The sequence below is a fragment of the Lactuca virosa genome, chromosome 9 (genome assembly GCF_052849685.1).
Source record: "Lactuca virosa cultivar CGN04683 chromosome 9, Lactuca_virosa_CGN04683_v6, whole genome shotgun sequence".
In the NCBI taxonomy this organism is placed as follows: Eukaryota; Viridiplantae; Streptophyta; class Magnoliopsida; order Asterales; family Asteraceae; genus Lactuca; species Lactuca virosa.
The window spans coordinates 86,569,718-86,585,752 of NC_136434.1; the positions used below are offsets into that span (position 1 = coordinate 86,569,718).

A 16,035-nucleotide genomic window follows, 5' to 3' on the forward strand; every position below is an offset into this window, starting at 1 on the left:
TCAGCGTACTGGCCAGAGTTCCAATTTCTCAACCATTGGTCTTAATCCTTAAGACCTTGACGTCCAAACCTCAGGTCAACACCAAAATAACATCTTAATCCATAAAGTCGAAACCTTTAAGCCTTTGCATGGCTAAAGAGGGCTAAATCTCCAAAATCCTTACTTTCACAACACTCAAAACCACTTAACTCTGGCATGGTTATAAGGAAACGATCAAGCAAACATTTTTATGACTCACAACACTCTAAGACCTCAGAAAGGACAGCTAATATGCTATGGAGTACTCCATACTCACAAAGATCCAAGCTGTGGGACAAAAAGCTTATAAAACCATGCCATAACAAGATCTAAGAATAGAGTCATCAAGTTTGAAGCTTTGTACCTCCAAAAGATAGATCAAGGTGAGCAAAGTCTAGATCTTCAAGCTCCAAGCCCCCCAACACTCCTTCAAGAAGCTCTTTCTTCTTCAATGTGCACCAAAATTCCCAAAATCACACTAAGAACTCAAATATCGCTCAATGGAGGCTAGGGTTTCGAGATTATAGGTTGAGAAGGATGGAGGCTGCAAATAAGGAGGGTTCCAACAGTAAATGAGGCTTAAATAGGGTCCAAACCCTAAAATTTAGCGTTTGCATCTGACCCACATACGCCAAGCGTACAAGGGTGATGCTCCACGATCATTTGAGCCTAGTACGCTCAGCGTACTCGGCTTTGCCCCAATTCCTTGTTAACTTCAAATGATCATAACTTCTTCATTTCAACTCCGATTTTAACGTTCTTTATATCCACGGAAAGGTCTTCAAGAACTCTACAACCCTATCCTGCTATCCTTGGATCGTCATAAGTCAAACTCAAAGGCATAATCTATGCAAGCAGTCTGACACCGGTCCTTCCCAGTTTGCTCTCAAATCCTTCTACACAGATCATGGGCCTAGACCCATTACCTATAACAAAGTCTTTCAACAAGGCCCAAATCTTACTTTATCAAAGCCCCAAATCCTCCTCATAATCGTATCACGTTCCACCAATCCAGAATCACAGAGTAATTTAAAACGGTTGTTACACTTTTAGTTATGGTTTGTGATATATATCAACTTCATTTACTATTCTCTACTCAAGTGGTATAAGGACTATGTTATGATTTGTTGCTTACAATTTACATTTTTTCCCTTTTACCTCCATTTGTATATGGTAAAAAGAATCAAACTTAAGCATTTAATCTAACCCAAATAATCTACAGTTGCAGTCATTTCAATTTTGAAGTTAGAAGGGTTAACTCTAAAACTTAGTTTTCTCCTTCATTCTAATTATCTTATTATTTGATGCTAGATAATTTTGCTATAGTTACTAAACAACAACACGTAATTTTGCTACAGGTACGATCACGCCTTCACCTTCCCACGATCATCAGAAGTACCTGAAACAATAATCGATAAAAGTAAGCTCGAAGGATTAGTGAGTTACCCCCAAAATACCAACGCCATACCGATATAACCATATCATATAAACATATAAGCAAACAGCATGCCTGGACCGCCCTCAGTCTATCTGGACCGCTCTCCGAGCCCTCGGCACCTCTGGACCGCCCTTCTCGGGGCCTTCAGCTTATCCGGACTGCCCGCTGGGCCTTCGGCCTGACTAGATTTGCCCGGCCCGGGCCTGCAGTCTACCCGGTCCGCCCAGGGTGTCTTGGCCTACTGCACACAGCAGGACCTGCCTCAACCATTTCCCCAAACCAATAAACATATGCACATAAATATCATACGCTAGCATGCAATAACAAATAGTTATAAAGATCTAACATGTCACTATCATGGCAACCATCCTATAACCAGGATACCAATCTAACCGATCTCTAATATAGCAACCATCCTACAACCAGGATATCAATATAATAGATTACTAGCATAGCAACCATCCTAAAACCAGGATGAAATCTAACAGATCAATAACATAACAACCATCCTAAACCAGGATGTAAATCATAAAGGGTCGGCCTTTGTACCGTAGACCCTGTTGATATAGTGAGGAGAACTCACCTCTCAACTGACGAATCGAAGTGATAAACTCAAACTCTCGAACCACAGCCACGAACTCCACCACCTATATTTACCATAAAATCATTTCCATAAATTTCCAATTTACCAAAATACCCCGGAAGTCAACTAGTCAATCCTTGGTCAAAGTCAAGGTCAACGGTCAAGGTCAACAGTCTATGTTGACCCGAATCGTCGAGTGCAGTTTACCGACTCGTCGAGCCCTTCCTGAACTCGAGAAGTCGTGAAATCCTTGGTTGACTCGTCGAGTTTCCTTGCAACTCGTCGAGTTCATGCATGTCCAAATGTCGGGAAAACCCTAGCTGACTCACTGAGTCACTCTACTGACTCGCCGAGTCCATGCAGAAATCCTTGCACGAAAATCTTCATCGGACTCGCCGAGTTGGCCATGCAACTCGTCGAGTCCCTTCAGTCCTTTCTTCATTCAGATGCTTTTAAGCCACCCCAAAGCTCCATATTGCAAATCAAGCTCCCTAAGGCATGTTTATCACGTAAAGTTGCAAACTTTACGTGCATGCAAGGCTCTAAAGGCTTAGAATATCAAATTTGAACTTATAATGGGGTTTAACTCAAAAGGGGAGGTTCATACTTGCCAAATCTAGAGACTTTATAGCTATAGAGACCAAAATAAGCTCAGATCTGAAGTTGCAACTTTAGATCCTAGCCCATACTCAAAAATGGCTAATATACATGCTAGGAAAGCCCTAATCTCAAACATGCATAGATCTAGATAGAAGAACGTCAAGGTAACAACTTGTTACCTTCAAACTGATGCCAATAAGAAGAAGGGTCAGATCCACTAGCTCCTCTTGCACCACTCCTCTTATACTCCAAGTCTTTTTCTTGCAAATCACCTTCCAAGCTTGAAAATCACACAAGAATGGAGTACACACACGAATTAGGGTTTCTGGACTCATAAGAGGCTGTAAGGGGAGGCTAAGGGGGCAAAGGATCCTTTAAATAGGGTGCAAAACCCCGGGGATTAGGGTTTCTCATTCCAGCTCCAACTCGCCGAGTCGGGTTCACCGACTTGTCGAGTTGGTCACTTAAACCACGTGGCCAAACGCGTCCCTACTCGAAGAGTCTAGGCACCAACTCGTTGTGTAAATCTTCTGATATAGACATAAGACCGTAAAGATATATACTTGGGAGTCGGGGTGTTACAACTCTCCCCCACTTGAACTAGTCTTCGTCCCTGAAGTCGGCTGCGGAAAATAACTCTAGATAATGCTCCCGCATCTCAGCCTCCAGCTCCCAAGTCCACTCAGATCCCCTCCGGTGCTCCCATTGTACCTTTACCAAAGGCACTTCCTTGTTCCGCAGAACCTTCACATTCCTTTCCAGAATGGCCACTGGTCTCTCTACATAGTTCAGGCGCTCATCGATCTGAATATCATCTAACGACACCACTGCCTCCTCATCTAATACGCACTTCCGCAACTGTGACACATGCAAAGTGCTATAGATGTGACTAAGCTCCTCTGGTAGCTCTAATCTATACGCCACCTTTCCAACTCTGGCAATGATCCTGAACGGCCCGATGTATCGGGGACCCAATTCCCTCCTTTTCCTGAAGTGGATCACACCCTTAAAACCCGGAGTCCTTCCCAGGACACAAAAATGACTCCTACGTGGCTGCCGATAATTTCTCAGCTGGAGAAGAGATTACATATTCTTTCACGGGGACTCATTCGATAACCAAATTTTCAGAGATAACACAGACTACGGAAGGAAAACTAGGAGGTGAACCCTTATTATGCTGACAGGATAATGCTTCCTTCAACTCCCGAGTCTATATATAGTAACAGTCAACTGCTAATCGCATAACCACAACGCCTGTGACTGGCATGATCAGCCTCGGGCTGAAATATCAATATGTCAAATCCGATCAACCACCGGATTGAAATTCTCAGGGTTCGTAGGCCTACCGCCTCAACCCTAGCGCTCCTCCTGGCCCTTGTGTCTTCGACTTACAGTCGGCCCACACCGGGTATCTTAGCTTACTGCACCGAGCAGGACCACCTCAACCCTCCCAACACAACTTGTTGCCATAGATAATCAGGAGCAAGATCTAACCCGGTTCTCAGAACCTGACAGAAAGGGACGCTCTAACCCAGCAACCCTTGACTTTCCGTTGACGACGTTATACCTTTCTCCTGTAACTCGCGATTCACCCCACAAACCAAAATTTTTCCTGCCATTTACCTTAATGACCTCCAGAGTGCATGCCTCATACGGATACACTTGTGATTCTCAATGCAAACTTCCACTATAAGCCGTTCCGAGATGGCCGTCCATGAATCCACCCCAAGTCTCTGACTGAAACTACCACAATCATGCATAGGAGACCCTCAAACATGTCAATAGCGAACCCTTCAAAATCCGAATCCATATGGTACCCAAAACCTCAGTATAACCCTTGACTCTTTACCATGCCATTGCCACTCTCCGGAGCGATGAAAGAAAATGATCAACCAAGAATTTCCACAAGCAGAAGGAATGAACCTTTACGCTCATTAAGCCCACAACCTATGACTGGAACGCTTCTGATAACCTATCAATGCTATAGTCTTCTCGTCAGTGGCCCATTCCTTCGGGCCTGAAGGTATCCACCTTCCCCCACTGCCCAAAAGGCCTAATCAACGTTCCTCACATCACGAAACAAGCATCGCAATACTGAAACCCTACCACGCATGATTTGCCTTCTTGGGACAGGTTGCTACTCAAGAGTTTCCAGGCTTTCCTACGTGACCACCGAAGGTTCCTAAGGGCACTCCATAGGTGATATCCAGCAAGCACAGATAACATACAGTTCCACAGGTTATTATCACAAAGCAGCATGCTCAACACCAGAACGTAGATCTAACAGAATACACGTAGAGTCTTCAGCATTACTGTACCGCCTCGCCGGGCCTTCAGCCTAACTGGACTACTCTTAGAACCTTCAGCATGTCTGGACCGCCGCTACGGGCCTTCAGCCTGTCTGGACCGTTCTCCAGGCCTTCGGCCTGACTGGTACACCCCGCGGGCACTCAGTCTATCCGGACCGCCCTAAGTCTGTTGAGCATAACCATGGACCTATCCTGGCGCCCTCTCCCATATAGCCAGTTCTCCCCCACCTGGGGTTTCGAACTCCTGATCCAAACCGTAGACTATAATCTCGGCCTAACTCTAGACCTCAGGTTGATCGCCCACCCTTCGTGGTCTGATCCCTAGCCCGCGTATCCACCACATACGCTAATAACCCGCACGCCCGCGCTGAATGAGCTGCCGAGCCCTGGCAGCTAAACAAAACCCTCAATGCTGAAGTTCCATCTGAGAATTTCCAATTCTCCCCCACTTGGGACACTAACCACTACTTACTGGTTAGAAGTCAACTCGAGCATAGCAGAAAGTCAATTCGGGATATAACTTACCCAATACAACAACATTCCAACACAATACAATTTCCCGATATCACCCCGAAGAATACAGGATATGTCACATTCTCAAGAGTATTATAAGAAGTCCTGACTTCTTCCTACTCGGTTACCCCGACCCTCCTGAGGGTACGCAGGGAAACTCCCCCTTCGATCCCAGGTGACATGAATTGATCCTTGTTTGCACTCCAACTGATAATCTGGCACCCGGCCTACCCGAGGATATGATACCTCCTTGCCTAGCAAGATACTAACGCCGCATCAACTCACCTGTGCTTACCAACGCTGAAATATTGTTGCCAAACCCTGCGACCAACGGACCCCGGGCTGGAAATACCACTGACCCTGGGTCACAAGCTTGCTCACTCCGGTGAACTCGGAAGAACTGAAAGGGTACAACCCTTTCCATAGATGATAAAATTCCAATCCATCATTTAACCGTTCTACTTTCCATCCTCTAAAGAATCCCTAAACTCCAATTACCTACAATCCTTTGATAATAAAATTCTCCTGACACTTCTAGTGACCTAACGACTCAAGAAGTTCTGCCACACATAGATCAAACAAAACAGGTAACTAACCCGAAGTTGTTGCTTACCCATACTAAACGAGATTCCAAGGCAAGGCCAATACCGATCAAAGACAATTTGACCATGATATTATTACAGAATGGGGTTTCCGATTACATACCTGAGATTTCTTGCGGCTCGACTTTAAGCTCCTGAAGAACGATGATTGTTGGAATCCGAATTCCTTCCACCCGCAACGTAGGACAACCGGACCTGAAATTACCTGGCTGGTGACAGTGAAAGCATATCTGATCCTTCTTGCAATCCCGTTGCACATGCCCCCTCTCTCCGTACTTGTAGCACCTGAATTTGTGACAAGCAAATCTGTGGGTTCCCCCACACTTGCCACACACCTCCTGACCCTCCTGACTACCAGTACCCAGGTCAGCAGCCCCCAACTCTTCATCCTCCGCTGAAAAGTTCCTCCCCCTCTTTCCTAGTTGTGGCCCGACATTCGGCACTCCCTCAGTAGTCATCCCAGTAGCAACGTCTCTCACAGTTTGTAGGGCCGCAATTTGCTCCTCGAGCTTGGCGATCACCCTGGCGGTGACCCGGTTCACGACACCGAACAATTCTTCTTTCAAAATCTGAGACACCTCCACGGGAATCATCTCCCGCATTTGATCAACAGGCAATACCGGCTATCCTTGTCGTTAGCTCCTCCCCCTGCCGCCGTTACAGCTGTTGAAGCTGATGCGGAAGCCGTCTCAACAATGGCTGCATAGCGCTCGTCGAAGTACTCAACCATGGCGGTCTTAATAGACCCAAGCATCTCCGAAATCCGACCCCAGACAATCTCGACCACCTCCTCCCGAATAATCTCCCTGACGCGATCCTCTGTCAATGCTGGCCTATCCTGGCTGCCAGCTCCTGACCCTGACTCGGATCCGGCCTCAAATCGCCTCGTAACCACTATACTGAAAATACATACCATGAAGATATCAGACATTCCGTGCAACAACGGAATACAAACTACCAACAAAACCCTAGGGGTTGTGAATTCCTTGCCACGTGTATGGGTCCTGTGCTTTCAGTAGTATGGGCCCATACTACCTTCCACACCTACCCATATTTGTCTCAAGTATCATCACAACACCCTAACAATATACATAAACATAGTGAGCGCTCAATCCTCACTCCAAGAGGAATGCTAAATATGTCATAATGGCCTACCGTCCTCGCACATCCCACCTATCCATGAAACTCCCACCAACCCTGCAGCACTCGTGTATGCTAGCCATACATAACGCTAGACCCTATAGACTTTCGAATACCTGATCCTACCCTAAGCCCTTAATCAGACAAGAAAAGGAAATAAGGTCAAATCAAACATTCTTAGGCTATAAGATCTTAATTATGTACAACCATGATGCATACACTAAGCAACTACAGTAATGATGTCAATTTCATATAAGTAATACCCTAGGCTACCAGGCATCATATAATCAGGAAATTCTATCATACAATTCCTGAAGATCCCTAGCCTAGTACTATCATGTTGTTCTAACATATCACATAAATAAAATTATCCATAAGGTATTTTGGGGTCTATCCGTGAGCTCCGGATGATCATACACTTGCATCCTCCTTTATTATTTTGAAAACATTTTAAGAAAATCATTTTAAAATCTTGTCCTCAGTTTGAGACTAGAGACACGTGGGTGTTTCCTCCAATTCACTCAAACCAAGGCTCTAATACCAACTTATAACATCCATAAAAACCAGATCAAATTTAAACTTTTTAAAACATTTCAAAACCCATGATTATTACAAAACTTGTTTTCAAAATAGTATATTGTCATAGTATCCCAGAATCAAAACATAAAATCATAAAGTGTGAGGAGTGGTACGATCATGCCTTCGCCTTCCCGCGATCATCAGAAGTACCTGAAACAATAATCGATAAAAGTAAGCTCGAAGGCTTAGTGAGTTACCCCCAAAATACCAACGCCATACCGATATAACCATATCATATAAACATATAAGCAAACAACATGCATAATGAGCCATCAGTCTGACTGGACCGAATCTCGGTCCTCAGTATATCTGGACCGCTCTCCGAGCCCTCGGCACGTCTGGACCGCCGTACTCGGGGCCTTCAGCCTATTCGGACTGCTCGTTGGGCCTTCGGTCTGACTAGATTTGTCCGGCCCGGGCCTGCAGTCTACCCGGTCCGCCCAGGGTGTCTTAGCCTACTGCACACAGCAGGACCTGCCTTAACCCTTTCCCCAAACCAATAAACATGTGCACATAAATATCATACGCTAGCATGCAATAACAAATAGTCATACAGATCTAACAGATCACTATCATGGCAACCATCCTATAACTAGGATACCAATCTAACCGATCTCTAATATAGCAACCATCCTACAACCAGGATATCAATATAATAGATTACTAGCATAGCAACCATCCTAAAACCAGGATGAAATCTAACAGATCAATAACATAACAACCATCCTAAACCAGGATGTAAATCATAAAGGGTCGGCCTTTGTGCCGTAGACCCTGTTGATAAAGTGAGGAGAACTCACCTCTCAACTGACGAATCGAAGTGATAAACTCAAACTCTCGAACCACAGCCACGAACTCCACCACCTATATTTACCATAAAATCATTTCCATAAATTTCCAATTTACCAAAATACCCCAGAAGTCAACTAGTCAATCCTTGGTCAAAGTCAAGGTCAACGGTCAAGGTCAACAGTCTATGTTGACCTGAATCGTCGAGTGCAGTTTACCGACTCGTCGAGCCCTTCCTGAACTCGAGAAGTCGTGAAATCCCTGGTTGACTCGCCGAGTTTCCTTACAACTCGCTGAGTTCATGCATGTCAAAATGTCGGGAAAACCCTAGTTGACTCGCTGAGTCACTCTACTGACTCGCCGAGTCCATGCAGAAATCCTTGCATGACAATCTTCATCGGACTCGCCGAGTTGGCCATGCAACTCGTCGAGTCCCTTCAATCCTTTCTTCATTCAGATGCTTTTAAGCCACCCTAAAGCTCCATATTGCAGATCAAGCTCCCCAAGGCATGTTTATCACGTAAAGTTGCAAACTTTACGTGCATGCAAGGCTCTAAAGGCTTAGAATATCAAATCTAAGCTTATAATGGGGTTTAACTCAAAAGGGTAGGTTCATACTTGCCAAAGTTGGAGACTTTATAGCTATATAGACCAAAATAAGCTCAGATCTGAAGTTTCAACTTCAGATCCTAGCACTTACTCAAAAATGGCTAATATACATGCTAGGAAAGCCCTAATCTCAAACATGCATAGATCTAGATAGAAGAAGGTCAAGGTAACAACTTGTTACCTTCAAACTGATGCCAATAAGCAGAAGGGTCAGATCCACTAGCTCCTCTTGCACCACTCCTCTTATACTTCAAGTCTTCTTCTTGCAAATCACCTTCCAAGCTTGAAAATCACACAAGAATGGAGTACACACACGAATCAGGGTTTCTGGACTCACAAGAGGCTGTAAGGGGAGGCTAAGGGGGCAAAGGATCCTTTAAATAGGGTGCAAAACCCCGGGGATTAGGGTTTCTCATTCCAGCTCCAACTCGCCGAGTCAGGTTCACCGACTCGTCGAGTTGGTCACTTAAACCACGTGGCCAAACGCGTCCCTACTCGACGAGTCTAGGCACCAACTCGTCGAGTAGATCTTCTGATATAGACATAAGACTGTAAAGATATATACTTGGGAGTCGGGGTGTTACAAAAATATACTAATTCTCATAGAAGAAGTCAAATAGAAGAAGTAACTGACACCTTGTCATTTCACTTATATGCCCTTTTAAGCTGCAAAATGATCTTTCTCAAAAGAAGGTTGGAACATTGTTTGAGACATTTTTTCGAGCACCTGATGTGCACTGCATCCATATCCAAATTCTATAGTGAGTTTAATATTTGTAAGTAATCTGTCAGGAAAAGAAAACAAAGTCTATTGTGTGCAAATTTGGGTTCTCGATTACAATTTCCAATCAGAACATCATATAGAAGATAAATCTTCGATATATGAAAAAAAAATGATCAAAGGATTACCTTTTTCACAGCCAAAATGAGCAAGAGCACATAGAAAACGACAGTACCTTCAACATGACATGCAAATCCACATCTGATTTCGTATCAAGTGGTGTGCGGTGGTGACTGAAACAGATGAAGAGAAGACAGAGAAAGAATGTACTCAAAAGCTTATATGAACTCTTATCTGGGGCGACAACTGGAGCATTTGGTGGTGATGGTGGTGCCGACTTCACCAAATTCCTAAAAATATTGAATGGATATATGATGAATGGTGATAATAATGTTGACTTCAACAGGAAAATGCCACGATTGAGCAACTCCAATTTGAAGCTGAGGAAATTCACTTAGCCGATCATTCTTATCCGGAGCTGAAAATTTTGAGTCGGAGCCATTTGTGTTTTAATTAGATACTGGTGCGACGGTGGTTAACAGTGTATATGGTGGTGGTGGTGAGCGAAACCATATAGAGGGGTGGTGGTAAGAGCGTTTTCGGTCTCAACTGTAAAGAACAAAGGAAGGAGGTGGTCTTTCTTGAATGGCTTTAGAAGGGTGAACATATCGATTACAACACGGACGGATAAACCTAAACCGATGACCAAAACTATCAACCTCCGTAAATTATTATGGCCAATACCTAAAGTGTGTAAAATTCACTTTTCTTAAGTGACATGATTTAATATAGTAATACAATAATTTGTCTTGCAGTGTTCCTTGACATTTACGATAATAAAAATTTGTTCACATCGTATATAAAAACTAATATATGACATTTTGAGTTGAAATTAACAAAATGTTTAATAAAATAATATCTGAATTTGTTGAATAACTAATATGTATACTCATTGGATCTAAATACATATGAATTTTTTTTATATATAAAAACTTTACATATTGTTTTAATTGATAGATTTAGAAATACGAACGATATATTATTTTTAAAATGTTTACATTGAGTCGAACATAAATTTATTCGTTGAAGACAAACACAAATGCCACAACTTTTGTGTAATTTAAATATGATAACCTTAGTATTATATACGTTTTTTAAAATTTGATTTGTGAGAAAAAAAGTAGAAGAGAAGAAGCAAGCTTGATGTTTTGAAACTAGGCGGCTGAAGAAATATTACCTGTGAAGTTAATATATAGCACCTCTTTATTACAAAAAATTTTGTATGTTAATTAAAAAATGCTTATATGAAGAATCATGGATCTATAACCTTCTAACCAACTCAACTAAAGGGATTTTGTTCTTTTAACGTAACTTATATATATAATATCAAACAAAATTAATTTGGGGCTCCAAACGAGGCTCGGGGACTCGGGGTCATCGCCTAGCTTGCCTCCTATTGGATTGGGCCTGATTAAAGTGATGATTATGACTCGTTTGCCTATTTGTTTGATAATTTTGGTTTATCATCTTAAGCTCAACCGAACAAGACTTGTTAATCATCTTTTCATAGGTAATCTAAGTTTGAATATTAAGAGTTATAAACCGAAGATGGTTAGGAGTTTGCATTGCAATATAGAGGGTTGGTCCAAGTTAATTTGAGGCCTAGAGCAAAAGCAAAAAATGAGGCCCTTCAAAATTTAATAATCGCAAACGATAATATAATGATGTCTATGAAGACGAGTATACATGCATTTGTTATATATATATATATATATATATATATAACAAATGCATATATAATGAAAAAAATTATAGTGTCTTTAAAGGATATGAGTTAAAAAAAACCAATGGCAAAATAAAATCAAAAAAAAAAAAAAAAAACGAACAATAGAACAACTGACCCATTTTGAAAAAACCCCGTTTTGGTGTTTGGAAAAAAATAAGAAAAAAAATCATATTTTTGTGAAAACTATATTTTTTTTTAATTTTTTTTTGTAAAATAACCTGCCTAACCGGTTGGTTATCATGATTTTAGTTAACAAAGCTACACACAATAGTTATTATATATTAAAAGACTATGCAAGATACCAAACTTTTATATGAAATGAGTGTTTTAGTGGTTTATAAAATAATGTTAATAACAATCGAGGGACCATTTTTATAACTTGGTTGGTTTGTGAATAATGAAGAAGAATGTAGGGGCTATTTTTTTTTTAAATTTAGATTTCAATTCAACAAAATCAGGTGTAGGATTCAAATATAAATTCTTTAAAGTGATACATAAAATAGATTTATAATATGTTACTCACCATAGTCATAAGTAATACATAAAAAAGATTTTTTTTTTATCATCCTTGGTTTGATTATGCTAAAATAGAAAGTAATAAAAGAAAAAGGGGGCATCTTATTTTTCTCCAACAGAGTAATTTGGTTATGATAAAAAAGAAAGTAATAAAAGAAAGAGGGCCCCCTCTTTTCTCTAATGGAATAAAGAAGTTAAATTACCTCATACATTTTATATCTATAATTATTCATACCCACTAAAATTATGACAAATCACCATTCAATTTTATTTTATTTGATATATTCCTAATATAACCTTAATGAGTTAGTTAAAAAAATTTGGAATGATGACATTTGTCATAATTTTATTGGGTAGGAATATTTATAGACATAAAAAGTAGGAAACAATTTAATTTCTCACAGAATAATAAAAGAAAACAAATAAATAATGCTTCTTATTACCCATAAAACGCTTACGAGAATCGAACCTGGAGCTGACAATAGAGTAACGCGCCTAAACGCGGCATCATAACCAACTCAACTAATGAAATCTTGATTTATTTTTTTAACAAAACTTATTTATATATAGTATCAAATGGAATTAATGTTGGGGCCCCAACCCGAAGTGAGGCCCGGGGCAGTCGCCCAACTTGCCCACCCTATTGGGCCGGGCCTGGGCAATATAGTTATGAATGTGACTACTTTGCACATAGTTTATGGCAAGTCCCGTCTCGATATCATTACGAATCGTAGAAGCTGTAGTGACCGAATGAGATTTTTTTTATTTATGGTTTTGGTTATATTAGAGACCAAACAAATGAAATAGGAAAATCATATTTACATAAAGTAAATAGAAAAAAAATAGATGAAACACTCCAAAGTCACCAAATATGTACTTGCATACAAATTCATTTTTGAAAAGAATAAATATTTTCATAGTCATATATTTTATTAAGCACAGAAAAAATAAAAGCTAATATATTTTGCTAATTCTCATGTGTAAGCACTTGTGTTTTATCTGTTTCATTTAATTCATCGTATTTTGAAATAAAAAATCACCTCTAGCAACCGTGATTTTATATTCAGTAAGTTATCATGAGTCCATGGTAAGATGATAATTTTTTTTTCATGAAGATCATCCAACTTCAACATCTTTTCTAATTTTTGAATAATAACATTTTTTTTCTTAAAAACGGTATTATTTAAAAAAAATAATAAATAAATAAATAAATAAATAAATAATAATTGTTAAAGGCGGTATTTTTGTTACAATTTTTCTTCATTTTCTTCTGTTTATGTACTTTTGTACTTTTTTTGTTAAACTTAAAAAAATAAATAAATAAAAGCATTACGTGAAAATGTATAGTTATTAATCTTTGTGGCTTTTGTCACCAAAATCTCAATGTCACATATCATCCGTAGAATCACTCCATGATTCATTTTGGTGGGTGTAGGAACTAAAAGTTCGTATTCTTTCATTTGAGTTTGTTTAGTTATGAGGTTACAAAGTTGAGAAATTTACAACATACTCGTACAATTCTTTTATAAAAAATGTTACCTTGACAACTGAACCGGCAATAGAAGGTCACAGTCGTCGTAGTGAAATTTCTTTTCAAAATAGAGTTACTTTAAATTGGCAAAATATCATGATTTACTGTACTTTGCCCTTTTAATAATATTAACACTTTTTATTATTTATAAACATCCAAATAAATATAAACAATATGTTTAACCAAACCATACAAAAAATCGTAACAATTACGTGTTACTCCAAGTCTCCAATACTCCATACATCAAACCCATTTTAATTTTTATCTAAGTATATAACAAAGATCTATGACTGGCCAACTGGGCATATTTTCTCTCAGGTCCGAAAGGACCATGATATACTTAAAGGCCTAAGCCCTAACATACGATGGCCCATAAGGCTAATTAAGTAAGCCCAACACAAGGGGCCCATTCATATTCCCAAAGAGTCTATTACTACCAGCAATTTAAACAACAAATATTATTAGCGGTTTCATACTCATTTTGAAATGGCTTTGTTTTTTCTAGACCGGTTTTATAATAATCCACATTATTATTATTGGAGTAAATTACACAAATGGTCCTTTAGCTTTATAGTTTTTTCCTGAAATGGTCTTTACGAAACTTGTTTCCCTAAGATGGTCCCTAAGGAGCAAACATTGCACACAAATGACCCTTATGACTAACTTTATTAACATATTCTGTTAACTGTGTGTGAAAAGACGAAAATACCCTTTGGTCAAATAAATTTAATAATATTATAACCTGTAGAGTTGCTTCATGTGTTGCTGCTCTTTGGTCATATATATCAAGAATGAGAGAAGTTCGATCACACACTCTAACATTTCCACCTAATGCCTTCTCCAAATTGCGCAACTAGCTGTATTTTCATTAAAATTTAATCATTTGTGCACCTATATACAAAAAATGTTGTAATAATAACTAACCCTGGTCAGAGTTCATCATCAAAGATTACAGTCTCGACACCATGTGCATTAATTGCAATTTTGATTTCGGAAACTTTGCCAGATCCGATATATGTCCTTGGATTTGGAGTAAATAATCTAACACATGAAACAATTAAATCAATTGTGTTTTACATGAATATGATCTTGAAATACATTCAAGAAAATAAAATAATGATTCAAAAGAGAACGAAAGATGGGTGTTACTCACTTCTGATAGGTGGAATCGACAACCATCAATCCAACAGTATCGACTAATTGGGCGAGTTCCTTGAGGGACTCTTCGATGCTAAATAACTCATTTGAATCATCTTTACGTGCTACTCCTACAAGGTAGGCTTTCTCTTCAAAAACCTATAGATTTTTGTCAATTAGAATTTTCCTGATTCCTGGTTTGAATGCATTAAGGGCTATTTTGCGAATATTATAATAAGTTTCATCCATAAGATTTGTATGTATGCTGGAAATCGGTGAACAAAAACAAACCTCCCTCCCATTTCGCAACTTGAATCGACCATCCTCATCATCATCATCTTTTTCTTTCTTCTTAGCAAACCTCTTCGGCGAGATATTCTTAGGAGCACTTACGTCATCTTCCTCCTCTACATCTACAAGTTCTGGAAGCACTCTATCGCTAGTATCATGTGATTGGATCTTAACGCATATATCTGTGTCATCATCAGCAGGCGATAGATTGAAAACGATGGTGAGATTTAACCCTTCTACTATTAACAATGTAATTTTGTATAAAAACTGGGGTTGTCGAATTAGGGTTCCAAGTGCACTTATTGGAATTGTAGGAGGATGGTAATGAAGCTGAGTCCAAATAGTCAACAAGACAACACCCAACTCCATCGTTTTTTGCCTCATGGTTCAGGCTTTAGAACATTACTCCAATATATGTTTCGATTTCAGTATGTAATGGGTGTTGATTTCTTCCTTTGTTCTTGAGTACAAGGACCATTTGTGTGCAAAAAACAAAGAGTATTTTCGTCATTCACAATCACTTAACAGAATTTGTTAACGGTGTTAGTCATAAGGGTCATTTGTGTGCAAGGTTTGCTCCTTAGGGACCATCTTAGGGAAAAAAGTTTCGTAAGGACAATTTCAGGGAAAAATTGAAAAGCTAAAGGACCATTCGTGTAATTTACTCTTAAATTTTTTTTTGGTATCAGACAGTCTTTTCTTCAGTCCAATCTTTTTTAAACTACTAGTTGTGAGACTTGTATATTATACGGGTTGATTAAAACAAAAGGTGAACGACGGTCTTTTCTTTAGTCCAATCTTTGAAATAAGTGA

At 39.7% G+C, this 16,035-nt stretch overlaps 1 protein-coding gene across 1 annotated transcript; it reads right to left on the reverse strand.

The window, feature by feature from the left end:
- Positions 1 to 14,350: 14,350 nt before the first annotated feature.
- On the reverse strand, positions 14,351 to 15,632 carry LOC145140817 (uncharacterized). The gene is made up of 4 exons (XM_079074197.1): positions 15,223 to 15,632; positions 14,948 to 15,090; positions 14,719 to 14,835; positions 14,351 to 14,651 (listed from the first exon to the last, which is right to left on the reverse strand). The coding sequence occupies exons 1-3, from the start codon at positions 15,604 to 15,606 to the stop codon at positions 14,724 to 14,726; spliced, it is 639 nt and encodes a 212-aa protein (XP_078930323.1). The 5' UTR covers positions 15,607 to 15,632; the 3' UTR covers positions 14,351 to 14,651; positions 14,719 to 14,723.
- Between the last annotated feature and the right edge of the window lie 403 nt (positions 15,633 to 16,035).